The 25,950-nt window shown below is 37.5% G+C and overlaps 1 protein-coding gene across 7 annotated transcripts in view; it reads left to right on the forward strand.

Annotated features, from left to right (window-relative positions):
- Window positions 1-25,950, forward strand: part of wdr7 (WD repeat domain 7) — a 152,641-nt gene that overhangs the window by 62,435 nt on the left and 64,256 nt on the right. For 5 of the 7 annotated variants that reach the window (XM_039653846.2, XM_039653848.2, XM_089123470.1 and 2 more), the window contains 4 exons: window positions 6,714-6,773; window positions 7,668-7,786; window positions 10,695-10,818; window positions 21,207-21,320. In XM_039653846.2, the coding sequence (XP_039509780.2) occupies window positions 6,714-6,773; window positions 7,668-7,786; window positions 10,695-10,818; window positions 21,207-21,320 (417 nt within the window). The remainder of the gene's footprint in view (window positions 1-6,713; window positions 6,774-7,667; window positions 7,787-10,694; window positions 10,819-21,206; window positions 21,321-25,950) is intronic. The other 2 variants (XM_089123471.1, XM_089123472.1) reach the window with 1 other exon arrangement.

The raw sequence follows: 25,950 nt of genomic DNA on the forward strand, positions 1-25,950 counted from the left end.
ACGCGTCGAAAACATGTACACGCGCATACCGTTCCACAAAGCTGGTGAATGATCTCAGCTTCAGCGCGGATAGAGAGGAGCTCCTGGTCTCTGCTTCGTTCCAGTTTGCAGACATTTGTTCGTCCTTTCTTTGTTGATAACGAACTCAAACTTTCTTCTAATGGTGCGTTCACAGTCACACCGGATGCGAATAGCGCGTCAGACGCGAATGATTTCAATGTTAAGTCAATGCAAAGACATTTTACATGCGTAAAAAATTCCTGCGGCGCGAATGAGGCGTAGAGCGCGGCGTGGAAGACGCGAATACACCATATTCGCGCGTCAAGTTCGCACGAATTGAGCGTCTGGCGTGAATTAAGCATCTGGCGCGTTAAGCGCGAATGATTTAGTTAGTGCTATTTGTGCATTCACGCATTTGACGCGAATTCGCGTCTGCCGCCCCAGTTGAAAAATCTGAACTTTGGTGTCAATTCACGCCGCGTTAACCAATCAGTGGGCCTAACTGCTTGCTCACTTGGTGAAGTATCTGGATGCTTCATTAAATTATTTTGTAATATGACTAAACGCATGGTGGGATTATGCAAAACAAAGCAAATATTTTATCACTTTAAACTTTATTTCAATATATGAGACATGTTCATTCTGTATTGAATGTTATTCATTCCATATCTAGATTATATGAAATAGTATTATGATGTAAAGACAACCGACATACATGAGCATAAGTTCGTGTCTGGACATGAAAGAGAGAAAAAAATCACAGGACAGGTTAATAACTTTTGAAGGCTGGCTCTATTTATCATCAAAACAAAAATAAATGACAGCTAGATTAGATGGATGAGGGCGAGGGTGATCCTCGCTCCGATGCGGGACAACAGGTCATCAAACTGGGCGCGGGACAGGCGGAAGTACCGCTGACTGCGGCCGTCATCCAGGCGCAGCTCCAACTCGCCAAACGGTTCACTTCCGAAGGGTCCGGTGGACACAAATTAACGGTGACGATGATCCCCGCGCCGCTGTTCTGCTCTCCAGAGTTAATACAGACGATAAATGCTCAGTCGACATAAAAGCAGTGTTGTAGTACTCGAGACTCGGACTCGTCTCGGACTCGGTCTCGAGACCATATTTTAATGGTCTTGGTCTTGTCATGGACTCGGAATTGACTCGTACTCTAACATTTTTTTTTTTAGGACTCGGACTTATTCCCAAATCCACTCGAGTTTAATTAAAAATATTTTTCATGATTATTAATGTACGTTAATAAAATATTTCTTTAAATTGATTGACACGCCCAGTGATTGGTGATTTTCTAGTGCGCAACTGCACATGACAAATTGTAATAAAATTACTTTTAACACCACCTACTATGTGGCCTTTTTACCCTAAACTGATCATATTTTTTAAACTCTAAGTAAATTCAGTAAAAAAAAAAAAATTCTCTAAGTAAATAAAAGTAAATTAGGTAATCAACCCTCACTGGTCTCGGTCTCGACCGTCTCTGGTCTCGGACCCGACTCAGACTCGACTCTCTATGGACTCGGTCTTGACTCGGACTCGACTCTCTCTGGTCTCGGTGTCGACTCGGACTCAAGTGAGGTGGTCTCGACTACAACACTGCATAAAAGAAATGGCCGCCAACGGATTTCGATTCTGACGCGCTTCACGCGCGTAAATTTCGCTTCAAACTTTTGTTTTTACGTGCGTCAGTTTCACTCTTGACACGCGAATTAACACAAAGTGGTCAAGCGTCAAACTAGATGCGTCAGGCACGAATTTGACGTGCTCTTCGCGTCCGGTGTGAACACAGCATAAGAGCAACAGAGTCGCGCAATGGCACGAGCGTCATCACTATGACACACCCCCTACGGCATTGGTCCTTGCTTTTGTTCACACAGCGCGCGTTCCGGGACTGATTCCGGCAATGTTACTAGGTCCCCAACTCGGGATCGATGTTTGCGTTCACACAGAAGGCGTTCAGGCAATTTCCCGGCAATTTTCCAGGATCAACGCGCTGTGTGAAAGGGGATTTAGTAACACACACACACACACACAATATTTTATTTTATTTTATTTGACACACACACACACACACACACACAATATTTAATTTAATTTTAATAATTTAATTTTTTTTATTTCGTTATTCAGAGGAACCACGATTTAACTAATAAGTCATTGTCAGGTAGCTTCATAATGTTTAATGCAGGAGTTGAAATGCTGTAAAGATAGAGAAATATTTGCATTAGGGGTGTGTGATATTGACAAAAATGTATCTTAATATTTGTATTTATTTATTTTTATTCAGAGGAACTATAACTTGACTAATCAGTTGTTGTCAGGTAGATTCGTAATTTTTAAAGCAAGAGTAAAAATGCAATAGAGATACAGGATTATTTGCATTATGGGGTGCGCGATATCGACAACAAATTATATCTCAATATTTTTGAGGGTTTTATCAAGAACAACATCTAAAGTTTATTCTCCTTTTCATACTAACATATCTTTCTATTACTTAGTGCACTTTTCTCTCAGCCTGCCTTTTCCTTTATTAAATGTGTTTTGTTTGGCATTGAAGCTTTTGTTAGACAACTTCTAGATAGCATGCAGTGTTGAGTGCATGGTGTCCGGTTTAGTGCAGGGTGTCTGCTTAAACCCTGTTAGTAACACACACGCACACACACACACACACATTCTTCCTCAACACGTGCCCTAATTTGTCCCCTGTCCCGAGCTGCTATTGTTGGGCCACAATGGAGGAGGCGTGTGAATAATGGCTTGTGTTGCGCTGCTCACGCCACACGCCTGTCGGGCTCATTGACGGGAAGTGTTGTGTTGTGTTGTGTTCCTCTCCTCGACCAGAAGGCCCTGCAGCGTCTCTTTCTCATGCTAAAGCCTTTCACCCGAGAAGCATTAGCCTCCGTGTCCGGCGTGCTGACACGCGCCTGTCCGATGAATTCACACGCCGCACCAGATTGCGTTTAGAGAAGTAGAACGTTATGATTCACTTTTTATCTCTCGCACACACACACACAGAGAGAGAGAGAGAGAGAGGGTCCTCTGAGATGTGTTGAGAATATTGATCTAACACTTCTCTTTAGGTTTGTACACATAATGAAAGTTATTCAACGCGTGTAGCGTTTTCTCCCTCCTCTCGTTTCCTCGTATTGATCCGGACGGGTTTGTGAAACTGTGCTCAGGTTGTGTTATTAAGTGTTTTTTAATGGAGTCGTTCTTTTAATCGCGTGCCGAGATAAAAGCCGAGCGTGTGCCGGCAGAACGAGGGATTTGGAGAAACAAATGCAGATCTCGCTGTGCGTTACGGAGAAGGTTTAGCTTGAGCCTTTAGGTTAGCTTTAGCACAGGAAAACTGATCTCAAATATGAACTTGATTGAAGACAGCATTACTAGTAGGCTAATACGAACCGTTAAATGATATGCTAATACTGAGCCATATTTATTGATATTTATTTAATACTAATAAGTTGTTGTCAGAAACAAGAGCTTAACACACACACAAGAAAAAAAAAACCCCTCGGACTGACCCTTATTTTATTTTTCAAACAGGAACCCCGATTTGACTAATAAGTCATTGTCAGGTAGATTCATAATGTTTAATGCAAGAGTTTTTGCATAAGGGGTGTGTGATATTGACAAAAATATGTCTCTATTTTATTTTATACTTATTCTTATTTTTTATAATGGTGACTTTAACAGTTTAATGGTAGCAGATAAGTAGTCTTCAAAATTGCATTATGGTGCAAAATACTTCATTTACATGATGTTTATGATATTTACAGAAATACATTTCTTTTAAAAATGTATTTTATTATCAACTGACAGATTTTCCTTTTTATATTATAAAAAATGACTTGTTTTCGGTCTACAAAGATTGCTTTCTATATTCTTTCCAAAAAAAATAAATAAATATATATATATTTGTTGTTTTGCACCGTGAAATAAAGCCCGTAGCTGTAGTTTGCATTTATTTACTAATAATAATTTACTAATTAATATTTGTTTTTGTTATTCCCTCATATTTAAAATAATGAAAACATATTTTCCTCATATTTTCTTGCGGACGTCACGTTTGTCCAACCTTACTGATGGGGTTGCCAACTCCTGAAAAGAAAAATGCGGGACAGTCGTGGTTCTTTATAAGGGACACTCAAAATATGTGCACTGTACACACAGTATATGTCATTTCAGGTTCGTATGCATTTAAAAGGTTCTCAGACATAAGCACATTTGTTTGGCTTAACCTATTTATGTACAATTTAATTCTAAAAGGTCACACAAAAAAAGTCCCATTAAACAAACCAAAGCATTTATCTGAATTAGAAAGCTTTTGTAACATTACACACTAGACATTAAAGAAAGTAAAGCCTACTTCTATTCAGCAAGGATGCATTAAAGTAATCAAAAGTGACAGTAAAGACATTTATTGTAAAGCTTTTTTATTTCGGATAAATCTACTTTGAACCTTCTATTTATCAAAGAATCCGGACCTTTTTTTTTACATTATTAATAATCATAAATGTTTCTTGGGCAGCAAATCATGTCAGCATATGATTCCCTCAGGAAGAGTTCATGTTGTCTTGCATGGCTGCTGTCGGACTCATGAACGATAATCACGTAGTTTGAATTCACCAAAACTGATTTGCCGAAATCAAACCCGGCCGGACCATGAAAGGGATTTACCAGGAGCATAGGCAGCAGAGGATTCTGTTCGCAAATCAAACAATGATTTTTCCCAAAAGAATAATTAATTTTCAATGTAGAGTTTGGTATTGGTAATGCGCGTGAGGGAGCGCTGTGATTGGATGATGACCGGTGTTATGCGTGTTGCTGCTGTATCAGTCAGTGGATCAGCGTAGCCGTCTATAAACGGGACAAATAAATTAGGCCCAAAATACGGGACGGTTGGCAACCCTACTTCCTGAGAATGATGTGCTTGTAGAAAAACACTTTCCACTTGTTTGTTTGTTAAAGGTTTTTCTGTCCACAGTGAATCCCTGTCTCTCTGTCTGCATGCATGGCTTTGCTCTCTCTCACACACACACACACACACACACTCTCTCTCTCTCTCTCTCTCTTTCTCTCTCTCTTTCTCTTTTTCTCGAGTGCTCATGGGATTTGTTGTTCTTGCTCATAATTGTTAATTTTACAGGTGCAGCAAAATGTTTTGGATCAACTGAGTAATGGCTTGTATGGAATTATTGCAATATTATTATTGGTTTTCTATATATATATATATATATATATATATATATAATATAATATAATAGCATGATTATGGATAAATTTAGATAAATTGATAAATTGATAAATTGACAAAATGTTAATTGCTTCAGTCTATTAAAAATGTTGACTCGTTTGATTTTTTTTCTTAGTCAGTTGAGTGAATGATTCAATGACTCACTCATAAAGACTTGTTTCATCACTGGATGATTCAGTGTTTTTGAACAAATCTCTTGAGTGAATGATTCAATGACCTACGTTTAACAGTGTTTGCATTTAATGTAATCAATACAATCTTAATTTGAAGCACTAAGTTACTTTCTACAGGTGATTTACTCTATTTCGATCTCTACTGTAGACATATCTGAACTATAATCTTTTATCCCAGCGCTTCTGTGATCATATGAATGATTGTAAGACAGAAATAATCAAACTGTGTGATTGAAAAGACTGTTTGTGAAGCTGTTTCATATCTGGAATAAATAAATTGTGGAGAATTAAGCATTAGTTGTTTAAAAGGCCATAGTTTCATTAGCCATATTTTATCCATGTTTCAGTATAATGCTTTTCAGCTATGCTAATAAAAGTTTCCATCTGGAAACCACTATACCGTAATAGCAGGAATAATGAAAGCTTTATTAGCGTTTATTAATATCTGATGATCTGACAGTACAGTAACGGTTTTAGGGCAAATACTGACTATTTTTGTGGAAGTTGATATTAAAAACTATTGAAGCAGATTTTATTCATGCTGCTTTATGGACCCGTATTAACATAACCTGTATACATTTTTGCACTTAAAGTAGCATTTTTGTACCTAAATTCAAATGTTATATTTAATGTGGAACGGCAAAGACAAAACAGTGTCTAAAAATTATTTTAAAATACATTTATTCTGTAATGCTTAACAAAAAAGTACCTTAATACTTTAGTTCACAAGTATTATCAATAAAAAAATACTCAAAAGCATTTATGAATCTTAGTTAATATTAATTTCAACATGAATACATGAAATAAAATCAGAAGTATCTGTTAATATTATAGTGGACCATTACCATTAGCAAAGATTAATAAATACTGCAAAAAATATATTTCTCATTGTTTATGTTTGTTAATAACTAATGTTAAATAATAAGAGCTTATTGTAAAGTTTTTCCAATTATTCTCATACATTTATAAAAAAAATGTCTAAAATATTGGTTTGATACTAGTCCGATTTTGTGGAAACTGTTTCCATAGTTATTAATAATTATAAAATCTAGAATGTTTTGTAATAGTCACACTAATAACCAATTAGTTACAAATTTTGTATTTCTTTTTGTTGTTTTTTTTTTGTCCATGTGAGTGCCGATGTATTCAGTTTATTTTCATTTAATAACGGCTGCTTTACTCTTCTAACACTGCTGGAGGCCTTTCTTTCTTTCCTTCTTTCCTTCTTTCTTTCTGTTTCACGGCTCTTTTCCTCTGTTTTCAAGCTGCCGTCGCTGTTCCGTCTTCTGCTTCAGGAGTGTCTCACTCCCCCTCAGTCAATGAAGGTATTCTCTCTGAATAAAGGCCTCTCTCTCAGTCTTTCTCTCTCTCTTTCTCTTTCTTTAGCCGCGCTCCTTTTCTCTCCCTATGCTTTCCGTCTGCCTCGCGCTCAGTGCCTGTGTGTGACTCGTTCTGTCTCTAGGTTCACTATTCTACTGTACCTCGTGCTTGTAGTCGTTTTCTGTCTGTCTGTTTTTCTGTCTGTGTCAATGTGTTTTGGGCTGCATGCTTACTTTATATATATATATATACATATACACACACACACACACATTTATCTTCAGATCCTCAGTGTTTTAATAAACATCCTTACGAGTGAAAGAAATAAATCCTTAAAGCAGTTGTTTCTGTAATCTATATACTGTACACAGTTAATGTGTTCATTGTTTTAATTTAAATGAGACCTTATTGTAAAGTGCTTTTATAAAATAATTTTACATTTTAATTTTAAAGAGAGCCAAATATGTTCCATGTAAAATTGTCCACACACTGTTTACAAAAATACTTGGTGGTAAATTTTATGTTGTATCAATGCTTCAGTGTTTCTGCTTCGCTCTTCTTTCCCTTCTTAGAGATCCAGTCTAGATTTGTCTTTGTTAATCAGTCTATATAAAGCGATGGCCTGAATGTCCAGTAGTTGTTAGAATATTTCCCTAAAGGTAAGTTTGTTGATCTCGCTTCACAAAGAAATTTCTTTGAAGTTTCTTTCCTCAGAAGTTTTCCGAAAAGCTGTTCCATATATTTCTGATATATGTGACTCTGTGTTGGATGTTGCTCATCATGAATTTGAAACGTGGCTGGTGTTTTTCTAGGGTCCTGTCTGGCCGGGGCTTCAGATCTGCAAGGCTGTTGTGTAACGCTGTGATTGACTCTGTGTGTGATTTTGTGTGTTTGTGTAGGTTGGAGTCAGCTGGCCGCCATGCATTGTGTTATGCTTCCTGATCTTCTGGGTTTGGATAAGTTCAGGCCTCCTCTCCTGGAGATGCTGGCGCGCAGATGGCAGGACCGCTGCCTGGAGGTATTAAAGTGTATTATTAGGGGCTTTCGCACCGGAGGAACCTTTTCATAGTTCCTAGAACCATTGGTGCAGGAGCAGGGACTAGGAGCGATTTTAGTTCTAGGAATTCGTTTTGGAGGGACTAATGTAGCTCCTGCTTCATAGTCAGGTCTGAACCAGCGCTATAGAAACTATCCGTGACTTTAGAGCCGAACACACGCGAAACACCATCACCCGCCATTTTTTAAAAGGCTTTGTAAACACACAGATTAAAGCCTATTTATTTACTCCACAAACTAACTCTATGAACATGTAAAGCTGATAGATGGACCTCTTTACCTTCACGCTGTGGAGAAAATCCAAAGTGACTTTGAGGAGACATGAGGAAACATGATTATGTATTTCTGCTCAGCTAGTAACACTGGACATCAACCACACGGCATACGCTAATGCCTTTTCACTACTGTCTACTTTCTATGTATAACAGGTCTATCTAATATTAGACAAGGCTGTTGGGCAGATCGTAAACTAATGAACACATAGAATGTGAGCACTTTGAGCTCAGGCTCTGGCGTTCTCAGTGCCGTCAAAATCAAAAAGTCACAACAACATGCGCGGCTCGCGTGACTTCAGAGTTCCTACTAGGGCTGGGTATTGAGACAAATTTCACAATTCAATTCGATTTCGATTCACAAGCTTGCAATTCGATTTGATTTTGATTTCGATTCAATATCGATTATTTTGGATATCAGTTACAGTAAATGGCCATTTTTCTCAAGGGAATCAAATCTCTTAAATGCTGTAAACTAGGGGAGTCTAGTTGTAGCCTAGTGGGCTTCATTAGCCTAATATGAAGGTAATCATGAACTATTTTGTAGCTATACAGACACTTAAATTACACTTTTAGTTTTTTTTATGATAAGAAGATTATATGAAATATAAACATTTAAATGGTGGCTGTCATAAAAACTTGCCAGATTTATTCAAATATGCATTAAGTATTGAAGAACATTAAGATTATAATGCATATGTAATATGGTGTATATATTTAGCAAAATGTTCCTCTCTGGAGTTATTTTTTCTAGCTGACTAACGAGTTAATGTGGGTTTTCTGAGGTAAATATGACGATACATTGATTACAAGCTGTTTAACTGACGTCTTTCCACGGTTGAAACGCTGATTGAGGGAATCAATGTGACATTATACGGATTTCGATAAGTTGTACTCTATCTTTTAACACACTTTCAGATGCTCATTCATGTTTATTTCGCGCTGTGACTGGTATTATTAAGCTGGAAGAGAGATCAGCGCTGCTGCTTCTCCAGAGCGATCTCACGCCACAGCGCCAAAACGCTATTTATGTTTTTGAATTTCTAAAGAAAATGGACGTAATTTGAAAATTGAGACTTTGTTTCATATCAATAGTAACAAAGGACAAAGATTATTGCGATTTTTTTGTATGTGCACAGCCGTGATACAATGTCTCATTCATTCAAATGAAACAGGATGACTAATCCTTGAGATTTAAGAATCGATATCGGTTCGTAAAAATGAGAATTGATTAATATCGAGAAATCGATATTTATTACCCAGCCCTAGTTCCTACTAGTGATGTAAATCCAACTAGGAAAACGTTCCTAGGGGAACCATTAGTTCTTGGGGAAACACCCTGGCGGCTAGTTGCTAAAACTATCCGGTGAGAAAGCCCCAATGGATATTTCAATAGTTACATATTTGTTTATTTTGTTCAATATTTTTTTAGGGATTCACCGATATGAAAATTTTGTCCGATACCGATAATTCTTTATAAGCCAATAAGCGATAATTCTTTATATTTGAATGCAGAAAACCAATGATAATTTATATTTTTTTGACCAATAACCGATATTTCTTTATATTTGTAAGCCGATATCCAATAATTCTTTATATTTGTCTGCAGAAAACCTTTAATTATTTATATTTGAAAGCCGATAACCGATATTTATGTATATTTGTAAGCCAAAAAACGATATTTCTTTATATTTGTAAGCCAATAACCGATAATTCTTTATATTTGCATGCAGAACACCTATAATTATTTATATTTGTAAGCCGATAACCGATAAATCTTTATAATTGAAAGCCGAAAACCGATACAAACACACACTTATGATGTTCTCATGATAATTCTATGTAGCTTATATGACAGACTGTGCATGTTCACTGTATGTTTTTAAGTGATTTCAATCATATTTCAAGCAATTCAAAACCATCATGGTGAACAGTCTGCTTCTGAAGCGTCTCAGCTGAAGGAAGTTCTATACTGTTTATAACAATAACATTAAAAAATAACATAAAAATGAACATATATTGTCCGATACCGATATGGTGGCCGATATATTGGGCATCCCTAGTCCTTTGTTTTTGTGAGTCAAGCGATCTGTGTGTGTCAGGGTGTGACGCCCGTGACCGCAGAGGTGTCGTACGCCACACTGAGAGAGAAATGAAGAAAGACTGACAGAGAAAGAGAAAGAAAAGAAAGAGACGCTCTGTTAAGCATCCTTAATCCTTTTTCTCCAAGGGTGCGTCTCCGTCTCTCTCTCTCTTCTCGCATTCACATTCACTCGTATCTTGCAGCTTTAGCACCTGCTAACCCCGCGGGACAAAGACACACACTCCATCTCTCTCAATGGCTTCTTTCAGGCTCGTGCTTTATTCCTGCGCTTCATCTCAGCGGTCTGGCATTTAAGTTCGGCTGCTGGGGCTTCAGTTAGAGCTGCACTTTCTTAGAGAGAGCCTTTTCGACAGGAGCGTGTGTAAACCTGACACGTGTGTGTGTGTGTGTGTGTGTGTGGCTTCAGTTATAACTTCACTTTCTTAAAGAGAGCCTTTTCAACAGGAGCGCTGCAGTATCTGTGTGTAAACTTGATATCTGTGTGTGTGCTGCAGGTTCGAGAGGCGGCCCAGGCTCTCCTCTTGGCTGAACTGCGCAGGATTGGTCAGTCTGGCCGGAAGGACACCATTGACCTGTGGGCTCCGTATCTGCCGCAGTATGTGGATGCTGTCAGTTCCCGTGAGTGTTACACTGAACACTCCTGACGGGTCAATATCAGGCAACACACACACACACACACGCGCGCGCGCGCCAGGTGTATATATATAGAGAAATAAATAAAAGTTTAATAAGACAGATAGACAAACACACACACATCTATCTATCTATCTATCTATCTATCTATCTATCTATCTATCTATCTATCTATCTATCTATCTATCTATCTATCTATCTATCTATCTATCTGTCTGTCTGTCTGTCTGTCTGTCTGTCTGTCTGTCTGTCTGTCTGTCTGTCTGTCTGTCTGTCTGTCTGTCTGTCTGCCTGTCTGCCTGTCTGTCTGTCTATCCATTAATCATCTATCTATCTATCTATCTATCTATCTATCTATCTATCTATCTATCTATCTATCTATCTATCTATCTATCTATCTATCTATCTATCTATCTATCTATCTATCTATCTATCTATCTATCTATCTATCTATCTATCTGTCTGTCTGTCTGTCTGTCTGTCTGTCTGTCTGTCTGTCCATTAATCATCTATCTGTCTGTCTATCTATCTATCTATCTATCTATCTATCTATCTATCTATCTATCTATCTATCTATCTGTCTGTCTGTCTGTCTGTCTGTCTGTCTGTCTGTCTGTCTGTCTATCCATTAATCATCTGTCTATCTATCTATCTATCTATCTATCTATCTATCTATCTATCTATCTATCTATCTGTCTGTCTGTCTGTCTGTCTGTCTGTCTGTCTGTCTGTCTGTCTGTCTGTCTGTCTGTCTGTCTGTCTGTCTGTCTGTCTGTCTGTCTGTCTGTCTGTCTTTCTGTCTGTCTGTCTGTCTGTCTGTCTGTCTGTCTGTCTGTCTGTCTGTCTGTCTATCTATCTATCTATCTATCTATCTATCTATCTATCTATCTATCTATCTATCTATCTATCTATCTATCTATCTATCTATCTATCTATCTATCTATCTATCTATCTATCTATCTATCTATCTATCTATCTATCTATCATCTATCTATCTTTCTATCTATCGCCCGTTCCAAGTTTTATTCATTTTTGTGAACACTAGCACCCCAGTACGTCCATAAGCTCTTACAGTGACTCTGCAGGATTACAGGTGAAAGTGTCAGAGAATGTTTTCCACTTCTTGGTACACACTTTGATGTAGTTGGCCACAGATGAACCAGCACACACAGTCCAGGTCGTGGGAAGAGTTTTCCAGGAGATTCTGTGGTGAATCAGAAATCTTTGAGATTCACCCCAGGATCTTAACGATGGGAAACGCTTTGCTTTCCACTCTCAACCACAGACACGTTCAGTTGCGTTTACCAGCACTAACCTGGCCATCTCAAACCTCCAGACACGCCGCCCATCAAAGCAGACGAGGAGTGTGAAACACAAAGGGTATAATGTGTCTTCGGCTGTTTTCACACTCAGTTCGATTGTTTGGTCCAAACCCGCGTTCGATCCCGCCCTCCCTCGCAGGTCTTATTTCAGTGTTTGTGTTGTATTGATGTTCCTCAAACATTCTGCTTTGAGTTTGTTCTGAACGTCTAACGGCAGATCATTTCTGTTCTTTGTTTTTGTACTTATACTTTTTAAGAAATTGTCAAGCACAGTTTTTTCTTCTGTGCTGTTGCATTTCCTATTGAAACAGAACCTTTCGGTTCTATGTTCTGCTTGCTGGTGGTTTTAGGGGGCGGGGCATTCTAATTCTAGAGAGCATCTGATTGGACAAAAATATGTGGTGCAAGATGAGTCATCAATATTTGTGATCCGTTTTCCCATAAGATAAAGACTTTCAATTATCGATGTTTCTCTGAAAAAAAAAAGGATGTTCAAATAAATTCTGTTCTTTTAAACTTTCTTTGTATCGAAGATTCCTGAAAAACAAAATATAAGGCAGTTTTTTTTTTGTAGGCAGTGGACGGCTAATTAGAGGCTTTAGAGAAGCCGTAATGTCACCTATAGTATATCAAACATGTGTGTGTGTGTGTGTGTGTGTGAGACATTGCGTCTGTATGTGTGTCTAAAGTCATTTACAACAAGAAAGCTTCAGTGTGTGTGTGTGAGTGTCTCTATGGGCCGTTGATGGGAGGCAAGCAGTGGCCCCTGGGAATGGTTGCCATGGTGACGGTTGCTGGTCAGTGTAATGTAACCGTGGCAGCAGTGACCTCAGCAGGGTACAGAACTGAAGGGGTCATTGAAACCGATCTGCCCCCCACACACACATTTAATGAGTGTGGAACAGTACAACTGTCTTTTGCCATTTTAGTATTTGCTCTTTTTTTAGATGATATTTTACGAGATGTTTAGAAATGTACACACACACTCACACATACACACACATTCACACTCATACACACACTCGAACACACACACACACACACACACACACGTGAATGATGAATGATTTTCTTCATACTCCGAGTCCTATTTAAGTATACAAATGCATTAAAATGCATAAAAAATGCCCATCACATACATTTTGGAAAAAAAATGTAAATTTTTAATTGGATTTTTACTTTTTTGATAAATGATTGCACAACAAAATAAGAAAAAAGCACCACAGTATATAGAAGGAAAATCTCATTTTGAAATTACAATTATTACAATTAAATTATAAAAAGAAAAATACATTTTGTTTTTTGTTTTTCCATGTAAACCCATAAAATGGAAACTATCTGGTGCATATACAGTTTATATTGTACTTTGAACAAAATTTAAACTCAATATTTGGCATTTTGTCTTTCATCACTGGAAATTTCATGTCTATATTTGTATTTTTTTTTTCTTTAGTGTAACCTTTTTAACTGCAGTACACTTGCTTCTCTCAAGCAGAAATATACATCTATAATTAACATCTATAAAATAAAGTCTTGATCTTATGGAAAAACGGATCACAAATATTGAAACTGACCACACAGTTTTTTGTCCAATCAGATGCTCTCTACAATGAGAGTGCCCCACCCCTAAAAACTTAATTTATTTGAGTCGAGATTTCAACGAAAGCTTTACTTTTGTCATTCCTGAATCATAAAATACAAACACACGGATCAGATGTTTAGGTGTAAGTGTGTGTGTGTCGTAAACCGCCATAAAAACGTGCATGTTTTTGATCTGGTCAAGCGCTGGTGTTTTCAAGCGTTTCTCCAGGTAAAGGTCAGCTCTCCCTCTCACAGAAACAACACAGATGCATGCTGGGCATTAGCTGCTCTGGAAATGAATAAATGACCTTTTCCTGTTCACAAAAAAACATGTGGAATAAAGGACAGGCTCAGAGAAAAACCAGACATATGCAATGAAAGCGAGACAGGTGGATTCTGGGGTTTTGTGATGGGCTGAATGTTATATTTGTGGTGGAATGCGTCACAAAAGATGGTTTAAAGATTAGAGAATCTAATTAGAGAATCGCTTCACACCACAAAATTATTACATTTTTTTAGTTTGAGTCTATTTTTGAGTTTAAAGGCCTGTTCACACCGGGACGAATTTCGCGCGTGTTATTCGTCGACGTTTAACGCCTCGTGAGTAAACAATGGGCGCCAATGTGAGTGTTCACACCGACGCGAAAAACGCCACGCGTAAAAGCGTCATTTTTAAAAAAACGCCTCGGGTTCGTTTTTTTGGTTTGACGCGCCGCGTCAAAACCTATCCGACCAACGAGATCGGCGGGTTTACTCACGTGTCTGGTACTTCTGAAGTTACAGTAGAACACAACTTGAGGGCGCTCAAACACAAAACAGTCTTGCCGAGCGAAGAAGAGATAAGATACCTATGGGCAAGATGAATGTTGAGCTGCTGGTCTCGTAGCACAAAGAGCTATTAGAAAATATTTATATTAGTATTTCTGTAATAATAGTATAGTATAGGGTGACCAACAGTCCTGTTTTCCCGGGACATGTGTAAAACGGTCACTTTGTGCTTTATAGAAATCTGAGTTGAGATGAGAACTGCATAATGTCAGTTAGGTTTTGACAAGTGAGGAGAGGAGAACCGCTCTGCCGACTCTTTGTATTCTTTCTTTTATTTTATTTTTCTATTGTGACCAGATGTTTGTTTGTGTTCTTTTTTTTCTCGCTCGATCCCCATGTATCATGATGAGGACGAGTGTGACGTTTGAGTGGTTTTATTAAACGCGGGGAAATACGACAACTCTCGTCTCTCGTGCATCTGTTCATCCGACAACTAGTGCTATGTTTTTATCTCTGGGCAACATCTCAACTTTGCGTTACACATGTCCTGTTTCCACGTCCTGTCCTGGCTGTTTTTAAGTGATGAAAATGTCCTGGTTTTCAAAAAAAAACTGCTGGTAAAGATCAGTTCTACAGCAAAATATAGATGGGCAAACAAGGTGGACGAGGAAGAAAAACAAGATAAAGAGAATGAAAACTAAAGATATAAATAGATTTTGTTAGTTTGTTTTTGTAAGTTTGTGAGAGCTATTTTTTGTTACATTTGGAGGCATTTCTTTTAGTTATTTATTATTTAGGCCTATATATTTTTCTAATACAGAAGACATTATTTCTATCATTATTTCATTCGTTTTTTTTTCTATCTGTCATAATAAAACATTGAGACATGAATATGATCACCCTAGTATTCTATTATTATTTCTGTTTTACATTAAGCACCATCTAATGTCAGGGAATGAATTTGTTCACTCGGCTCATCGTCAGAGAAAAACGCTTGGGTGTGAACACAAAAAACGCGTTGAAAAGCGCTGACGAATAACGCGCGCTGATATTCGTCCCGGTGTGTACGGGCCTTAAGAGTCATATTTCAGATGTTTCTGTCATTCGAGATGAACTGGTGTCTCCCTATATGGGCGGCTCATGGTCAAAATAACTGAATGTGAAGTATTAATGAGATGCAATTATAGTTTTTAATACGATTTTGAATTTGTTCATATTTTTACATTTTGTATTTTAATTTTAGTATGGTGTGCGTGCGTGTGTGTGTGTGTGAGCGACTGTTTGTGAGAGCGACTGTGTTTGTGTGTGAGAGACTGTGTGTGTGTGTGTGTGTGTGTGTGCGCAACTGTTTGTGTGTGAGAGCGACTGTTTGTGAGGGAGTGAGTGAGTGTGGTAAATTAATATGAGTGAATTAATATCAGCGAGATAGGAAATTAAACTCTATGCATATTCAGAAATAATAATGACATCACACAAGCATTAATAAACGACTGCTCTTCAGGGTTCGCCGGGACGTTTTATTTCATTTTTTTATTTATCTTTGGTCATTCATTCGCACGCCTGTTCTCACAGACACACACACACACACTCTCTCTCACCTTCACGACTCAAGCTTGGCTCCCTGTTAGATGTTCAGGGCTGGGATTTACCCAGAATCCCCTGGGGTGATGAGCGGTGGGAGGGGCGGATGAGCAGGTGATTAAAACGGGCCTCAGGCGGTTCTTCCGTGAGAGACGGTCAGGCCCACGGATGTGCCTGGATAATCCCACACAGCTCGCTCAGTTTCCCTGCACACACACACACACACACACACACACACACCCCGAGGGCCAAAGACATCCACACACTAAAAACCCTCCATACCAGCCGTTTATCTTCAAGGAATATTCCGGGTTATTTACAGCTTAAGCTCTATCGACAGCGTTCGTGACGAGCTGTCAATTACCTCGAGAAGAACTTACGCAGAAAACACTGTCCAGACAAAGCACAGAAATGGTTATTCATTGAAAATCTCTCAATTTTCATTGGCGCTTCCATAAAACATTATGATAATTATTCCTAATGCATTATTTTGAAGTATGTATTTTGATGATTCACGAGATATAAATGCCATTTGGTTTCCTTGGCATTGTGTCACAATGTGTAAGAACCAATGAGATTGAAATTTTTTCTTGGACAAAGTATATATATATATATATATATATATATATATATATTACATAAGTCTTGTTTTAAGATTCTTTGACAGATCTAGTCACCATTCCTTTTTATTTTATTGAAAAATGAATCCCCGTCATTTTAGTTTCATTGATTTACTTTTATAGTTTGTATTCATATTAATATTTTTTTTTGTATTTTCATTTTAAATTTAATTTTGTTATTGTTTTGTTTATTATTAGTGTTTCTGTCTTTTGTTTAGTTTTAGTTATTTTAATATTTTAAAATTATTTTCAAAAAATATTTTATTTCATACAGGAAACTAAAACTAAAAATTACTAACATATGCACAAAAAATCTTTAAAAATGTTTCTGTTCATTAGAATGAAGCTGAGATAAGAGAAAATACAATTATTAGTTATAAAAAAATATACACTAAATAAAAATTTAAAAAGATGCCTTGACAATAAACTGAAATAAGATAAGTTACCTAAATATTAATATTTAATAATAATAATAATGATAATAAAATGACAAAATCACTAAAAATTAAACCAAATTAAATTAACATGAAAACTAAAAATATAAAAATAAAAGCTAATTCTATAATTATACGATAAACTATTATAAAACTAAAAAAAAAAAACTAAACTAACACTATGATTTTTTTGTTACGATAATAACCTGGAGTGAAGATTTATTACAATTTCAATCAGACTTTAGATTAGAGTTAAATACTCACTCTGAACTACGACTTTTACCTCAATAAGCTCCTAATTACTGCTTATTAATAATTTGTAAAACAGTTGTTAGAGTTAAGGGATGTGGTTTATAAGTACTAATAAACAGCCAATATCCTAGTAATATGCATGATAATAAGCAACTGGATCATAGCTGTCAACCCTCCCGTTTTTTCCGGGTTTCTCACGTATTTTTACTCTTTTCCCGCTGTCTTCCCGTTTTAGTATTTTCCCGTAAAATATCCCGTATTTTTACTCTGATTGTGTGAGACGTACGAGCTCGGACTGACTCGGCTTGAAGTCGTTTATTCTCAGATGCGGCGCCGCGCGCGCTGGCCGGAGTGTGGCGTGTCCGTTTTTATTTCGGCTCCCATGTTAACAGATTAGAGCTTGCACACTCCAGAAAACGCGTGCATGCTAGAAATAGAACTGACGCCTATTTTTTCACGCGACACGCAAGCGTGTTGAAAGCGTTTCCAGGCAAAAAATAAATAAATAAAAAATAGGAAACGATGTTTATATGTCATTTTGTACTCGAATATCCTACATTTTACATTTTCATGTTTGAAAGTCAAGGTTTTTATATAAATTCAGATATCAATCTAATTTAAACAAATAATAATTATAATAATCGATTTATTTTGCCATTAGTTTTGCCTATATATAATTTAATGTCATGTAACATATGAATAAAATATCTTTTCTTTTTTTTTTTTCATTTGTTTCTTATGCTCTTAACAATGATTACACAAAGAAGAAGAAAAAACTTTTGTTCTGGGCCTCAGGAGGATATAAAGATGGGATAGGCTACAATAACAACAGAGTGTGTCTTCTGGGTCCACCACCAGGCTAAATATAGGCTCTTTAAAACTACATAAAATGTGTAAATCTAATTGAAATAAACAGACAGCCCACTTCCCTATTTTGTGGGTTTTGGAAGATGTGATAACAGTTGAAATTGTTGTCGTAAAGGCAAGAGCAACACACCGCTAATCCAAATGTAGATTTTTTTTTCTTTAAATGACACTAGTTTCTAGGCTAGTTATTAGCTCTTTAGACTTTTAAGGATTAGTGCTTTATTTTTAAAGTTTGTGGGTAAGAATCGTGTAAAAAAAAATCCCTTATTTTGGGGAAGGATTCCGGGAAAACTCCCTTATTTTCAATGTTCAATGTTGACAGCTATGAACTGGATAATAGTGAGAATTAAACTAAAGAGTTGCCAACATTTCTTCGAAGTGAATGGTTTTGGAAAGACGTGTGCGAATAAATATTGACACAATTTTCATTTTTCGGGCAGCTATTGCTGAGTCATAAATGTGCCGGAATATTCATTTAAGTTTAGTTTAATCATCGGACACATTCGACGAACCTTTTACAGGCTCTCAGAAAACATTCCAGCACAAACTCGAATCTTGTGTTCTCGCTGTCTTCGTGACGTGATGTTGGTGATACTGTAGTGTGTGTGTTTGTGTGTGTGTGTTATAGTGGAGTCAGGCTCGGGCCGTGCTGAGAAACGTCCTGACTGCAGCTGTGCTGAATATTAAAGCGTTCCCCCGTGAACAGAAACGAGAGAGACGGAGAGAGAGAGAGATAAAGGAGGGAGAGGGAGGACGGGTTAACAAGGCCGGTGTGTGTGAGCAGTGTGTCATGCTTGACACGGGCGTTTGACCTCGCTGGAGGCCCGATTTACCCCACCGACACCAACATCTCTGAGTTATGAGCTGTGTGTGTGTGTGTGTTCATATCATGCTGTGAAGTCTTCTTGTGTTTATATGCCTCACTGAAGACACACAACTCACAATCACAGCTCAAGCCATCAAAACTGAACACACACACACTCACGCATATGCACACACATAAATACACATCATGCGCACATACACACACACACGTACACATGCTCACACACACATATATACACATGTACACACACACTCTCTCAAACACACACACATACATATGTGTGTGCGCACACACACAGTTTAGTGATTGTTTCCGACATCCTGTAATTGATGTTTGGTCATGAATGATGATATTTGGCTCAGATTGGGTTTACTTCTTGATATTTCCTTTCTTTGAAATTGGAAACACAATTGATTGTTCTAATGTCTAACTAACTATTTTAATTATACATTTCAACATATAGACAACATTTCTATTTAAAATTGAATATTTGCAATATTGGCTGTTTGCTGTCAGTCTCAGGTAGCCACCAGTGTTCTTTATTTTTTAATATTTATATAAATGTTTTGAATTATTTTTATATTTGGATTTTCATTTTTTTTAAGTTGTAGTTATTTTTGTTGTATGTTTGTGTAATTCTTTTTTTAATATTTCTATATTGTTTTTAGATATTTTGAGTGAGTGAGTGAGTGAGTGTGTGTGTGTGTGTGTGAAAGAGAGATTGTGAGTATGTGAATGCATGATAGTATGCATGTGTGTGTGTGTGCGCGTTTGTGTGTGTGTGTGTGTGTGTGTGTATGTATGAGTATGTGAGTGAGTGAGCGTGTGTGTGTGTGTGAGAGAGAGAGAGATTGTGAGTATGTGAGTGTGTGTGTGTGTGTGTGTGAGAGATTGTGAGTGTGTGTATACATGAGAGTATGCGTATGAGTGAGTGTATGTGTGTGTTTGTGTGTGTGTGTGAGAGAGAGATTGTGAATATGTGAATCCATGACAGAGTATGCGTTTGTGTGTGTGTGTGTGTGTGTGTGTGTGTGTGTGTGTGAGAGAAATTGTGTGTGTGTGTGAGAGAGAGATTGTAAGTGTGTGTATGAATGAGAGTATGTGAGTGAGTGAATGTGTGTGAGATTGTGAGTGTGTGTATGCATGAGAGTATGCGTTTGTGTGTGTGTGTGTGTGTGTGTGTGTGTGTGTTTGAGATAGTGAGTGTGTGTATGCATGAGAGTATGTGTGTGAGTGAGTATACGTGTCAGTGACTGTGTGTGTGTGTGTGTATGTAAATGTAATGTAAATATATCTCATTACGGTCTTCTGTCTGTGCAAGTTTGTTTTTCTTTTATTCCACGTGTGTTTTTCTCTCTGTTCTGACACGCACACACACACACACACTCTCCGCTGAGGGTTCGTGGGGTCTAGGGGTCTCATTAATTAGTGCCCGTCTAGATTAGCTCATTCTCACCTTTAAGCAGCATTGATTCATTTGCAGCCTCTTTAATGAAAAGCTTATTTTAATTGGTAATTCCAGGATAAGCACCGAATGAAGGCGCAGAATAAAAATGGTGGTAATCAGTCGCTAAAGCTTAATAAAGCCTCGATAATGCAAAGCACCAATAAACCCTGATGAGCTTTTTAACAAGGTTGCCAGAAAACGAGAGAAGTTAGCGACATTTGCAGAAAAGAGACGACAAGAAAAATGCCGCTCTTCCTAATTCGGTCTTTGCCGCCGCAACAACGCCATCTTCATTTGTTCATAGTAATTCTTTTCTGTTAGAGACATAATGCCGTGTTTTGATCAATATCAATATTTCTGTAGTTGCCCAGTCAGTTTTCCTCTGTTCAGGGGATTCCTAATGACTTTATTATTGTTAGCTAAAACTAAAGCCATGAAATGACTGCGTCCTTTGTCATTCTGCATTTTCACTAGTTTTTTGTTTTGTTTGTTAGGAATACATACAGAAATTTGACAAAATACACATATCGGAAAACGAAAAAAACAACAGATGAACGACAATATAAGAATATACGAAAAAAGTAAAGAAAGTCCATATAATTTGAAACGGATGTCCTTTGGGGGTGTCGAGTGTTTTGAGTGTTTTTTCATTTTCACTGGTTGCTGTGTTTGCAGCGGGATCCGCCCCCGAGACCGGCCCGCCGGCCCCGCCCCCTGCTGAAGCCCCGCCCCCTGAGATCAAAGCGCCAGAGGAGGAGATAGACGTGACGGATGATGACATCAGTGCAGGTAGGCACACGCGTCATCATGTCTCTCACTCTTCATGTGTGTGTGGCACATCAAGTTCCTGCGTTTCTCCGTCTCCTGGATAAGGGAAATATTACACACACACACACACTCTCTCGCATACGCACTCACTCACTCACTCACTCACACACACACTCTTAAACACACACGCACACACTCTCACTCACAAACACACGCACATACACACACTCACATGCACTCTCACACAAACTCACACGCACACACAAACAACCATACACACACAGCCCCCCCCCCCCCCCCACTCCCACACACATACACACACAGGAGCCGTTTCTCAATACCAAGTACGCAAAGTTCAGATTGCGTCCTTGGTAGTTCAGACTTGCCAGGTTCGACTCCGGAGAACGATCTCCCGAGGACGAGAGGACGCAAGTCCGTTTCTTCTGCAAATGGAACAGAGCGTATTTGATTGCGTCACTCAGCACGCTCTACTCCGGTTATCTCTTAATATTTTAGGCAACAATAAAACGAAATATGCTACAACACTGCATCTTTTCGTCAACAATAAAATGAAATATGTTATAAAACACCACTCTGCCTCTTTTCATAAAAAAAAAAAAAATCAACATATTAGCCTAATGGCCATGTGGTTCAGGCAACGTGATTCTCTTCACTGCATATATTATGAACATGATCTTTTTGTTTTCATTTTAAAAATATGAAACATTGATTTTTATTGACATTTATCAAACAGAGACAGGGTTATGTCATTTTATTTTATTGTTCACATTAGGGCTGGGTATTGAGACAAATTTCACAATTCGATTCGATTTCGATTCACAAGCTTGCAATTCGATTTCGATTACGATTCGATTATTTTGGATATCAGTTACAATAAATGGCACATTTTCTCAAGGGAATCAAATCTCTTAAATGCTGTAAACTATGGTCTATGTCTAGTTGTAGCCTACTAGGCTTCATTAGCCTAATATGAAGGTAATAATTAACTGTTTTGTAGCTATACAGACACTTAAATTACACTTTTATTTATTTTTATAATAAGAAGATTATATGAAATATAAACATTTAAATGGTGGCTGTCATAGAAAACTTGCCAGATTTATTCAAATATGCATTAAATATTGAAGAACATTAATATTATAATGCATATGTAATATGGTGTATATATTTAGCAAAATGTTCCTCTCTAGAGTTATTTTTTCTAGCTGACTAACAAGTTTATGTGGGTTTTCTGAGGTAAATATGACGATACATTGATTACAAGCTGTTTAACTGACGTCTTTCCACGGTTGAAATGCTGATTGAGTGAATCAATGTGACATTATACGGATTTCGATAAGTTGTACTCTATCTTTTAACACACTTTCAGATGCTCGTTCATGTTTATTTCGCGCTGTGACTGGTATTATTAACCCGGAAGAGAGATCAGCGCTGCTGCTTCTCCAGAGCGATCTCACGCCACAGCGCCAAAACGCTATTTATGTTTTTGAATTTCTAAAGAAAATGGACCTAATTTGAAAATTGAGACTTTGTTTCATATCAATAGTAACAAAGGACAAAGATTATTGCGATTTTTTTTTTTGGATGCACGCAGCCGCGATACAATGTCTCATTCATTCAAATGAAACAGGATGACTAATCGATTCTTGAGATTTAAGAATCGATATCGGTTTGTAAAAATGAGAATCGATTAATATCGAGAAATCGATATTTATTGCCCAACCCTAGTTCACAAAGTGAAGATAATATAAAAAATGTTGTTAAATTTAAATAGCCATAAAGTTATGAAACCTCAAAAACGATTTTTTTTTTTGCCATGGAACAAACTAGTTTAATGAGACCAAAGATAGACTTATACACAAAACGAATTGTACGTCAAGTTTATCATATTCACTAGACTAGAGGGATCAGAGCCAGCGGCAAAGGTCAAGAAGCACTATTCGAGGATAAGCTGTTCCAGTCGGGGTTGATCTCGCTGAGTGTCCGCTGAAGGCTTGGATGTCAGAACTCCGAAAACGTCAGATGCATTTTTCAAATAGGCGCTATCTTTATAAATAAACTACAGATTTGAGATTTAAACAAACACATTCTTGCCTGAAACACTCTTAAAATTACATTTCATGACTCAATAACAGTAATATTTTGATATTTCGCGGATTTTCTCCTCTCCTATTGACGCTTGTTGGTTGGTGGCGCGAGGTGCATTCTGGGTTACCTGGCTGTCTCAAGTCCACACAAGTCACCTCTCGATGCATCCTCGGTAAACGGGGTGGATCAAGAACTCATCCGGGGATTTGAAGTGGACTTGGCTAGATGTGAACTTTGAATTGGAACAGTACTTGGGCAGCGACTGATGACGTTTCACAAGTCCACAAGAACACAAGTACAGACAAGAACGCATATTGAGAAACGCCTAGGGTTTCAGACCCTAATAATACCCCATAATACCCCACACCACCAACATCATTACTTGAGCCCTGAACATCAGCACAGATCCAGTGAATTTATCCGCTCTCTGTCCATCAAACATCGTTAGAGTTGTTCAAGGACAGAAGAACTTTTCTAATTTGAAATACAATAAATGTCAACTGAAATAAAAGTATAAAAAAAGTTTCTCATTTTCATATAGTTTTTGTTGATGTACTAAATTGACTAAAACTAAACAAGAAAGGAAAATGACAAAACTATATAGATGTATTAAAAAAAATGATGAAAACCCAAAATTACTAAAACTTCAACTAAATAAATAGAATTCTTGATTGACGGTCTAGTTATTGCATATGTAGCATTAATATATATATATATATATATATATATATTATTAAGAGTGTGACAGGCAGCACTCGACTTGGACTGTTCGTCTGGACTTACTGATTTAATTCTGCAGAATAAATGGAAAAACAATGTCAATAAGTGAAAAATGAGAGTAGAAAATGATAAATCGTCATGCATGTCTGTGTTATTGACTGGACTGCAGCAGAGAGAGAGAGAGTGTGTGCTGCTCTCAGAAGAGCTAGAAACACTGATTGCTTTACAGACTGGAGATGTGTGTGAAAGTGTGTGAGTGAGTGTGTTTGTGGGTGTGTGTGTTATTGAGAGTGTGTTAGTGTGTGTGTCTGTCTGTCTGTTTGTGATTGTATCTCTGTGTGTGTGTGTGTGTGTGTGTAGACCAGTAGATTTTGATGATTCAGTGGAAATGAAACTAAATTTACACCATCATCTCATCAGCCTATTTTTTCTTTCCCTGTGAAGTAAGTCATATAATGGACCTAAGATGGGTTACTGTACTGGGTTTAGACGTGGGATGGAAGGATGTTTGGATGGAGAGACAGCCAGACGAGTGGAGGATCGATGGAGAGATAATCAGTGCAAGTGTCTCCTGTTTATCCTCCTTAACCAGCTACACAACAGCAGCTGAACATGAGAACGGGCTTTATACGCATCTGTCTTGAGGACCGCTGATGTGTTTGATGCGTCGCGTGTGTGAGATGCATTTCGTGTTATGGCTGACCTCAGATTCACGTTCATGCCTCCTTCTGTTCTGCTGATATCAGATCTGCTCCTGTTTCTCTCGTTTCTGTGATCGTCTGATCAATCAGGCTCGAAAAATTAATGACACTTCCTGTTGTCCATCAAACACACAGGAAATGTAACTTGTTAATATGCCTAATAACTCCATTCAAACAGTCTGTGTGTGTTAATATATATGTATACTGCATGTAAACACACGTCCACGAAAAAAAAACATCAAAATAAAAAAAATAAAAACATAAAAGAAAGGTTTTTAAAACCTAATATGTTAATTAGCAGCACAGTGGTAGTGTTTTTGATGGGCGTGATCATGGAAAGAAGCATTGAAGTAGCTAATGATCAACGTTGATTTAAAACAGATTAAAGAGAATTAATAAAAAAAAAATGAATACAGAAAGAAAAAGTAAAAATAATATAAATATAAAAGTGTATAAAAAGTGTAAATACATGTTTTTCAAGCTCTAAAACATTTTTTTATTTTATTTAAAATGTTATTTTATTATAGAAATAGTTTTTAAAACCCTGTAATCACATAAACTAGAAAAGTCATCGATAATAGAAAGAAGGGTAAACCATGAAAAACCATCATTTATATTGGTTTTATGAATTTGAATATTTTTAAATAAAAATATCACACTAATACGAACATAAAGAGTTTGAAAACGACCAGCTCTGTCGTTACAGGAGAAGTATTCGTAATATCGTGGTCATTTGGGCCTATCTATGGTTCAATCTGTCACAATTCCCTGAATTATAATCACTATTATGATTTAAAAGAGAAACTCCAGGATGTGAGAGATGCGGTCAGTGTCATGTTAGGAGCTGGAGAGGTCAAAGGTCAGAGTGAATCCACCCCCACCTCAGATGTCATGATCACACTTACAGGAAGTGGGCGGAGTCCAATAGGAGCAGAGCATCCGTGTGTGCATGTTTTCATTAGTTTTTTACTTAAAATACATGCTCTGTGTGTGTGTGTGTGTGTGTATGTCTAATATTTCCCAGGACTGATGATTCGTCCACCGGATCATGACAGAGATGGAAAACTCAGAATTCAGCTCTCAAACGCATCATCAGTCTGCAAACTCACAATCTTGTTATC

The sequence above is a fragment of the Pimephales promelas genome, chromosome 19 (genome assembly GCF_988280905.1).
Source record: "Pimephales promelas chromosome 19, fPimPro1.hap1.1, whole genome shotgun sequence".
NCBI classification, from domain to species: Eukaryota; Metazoa; Chordata; class Actinopteri; order Cypriniformes; family Leuciscidae; genus Pimephales; species Pimephales promelas.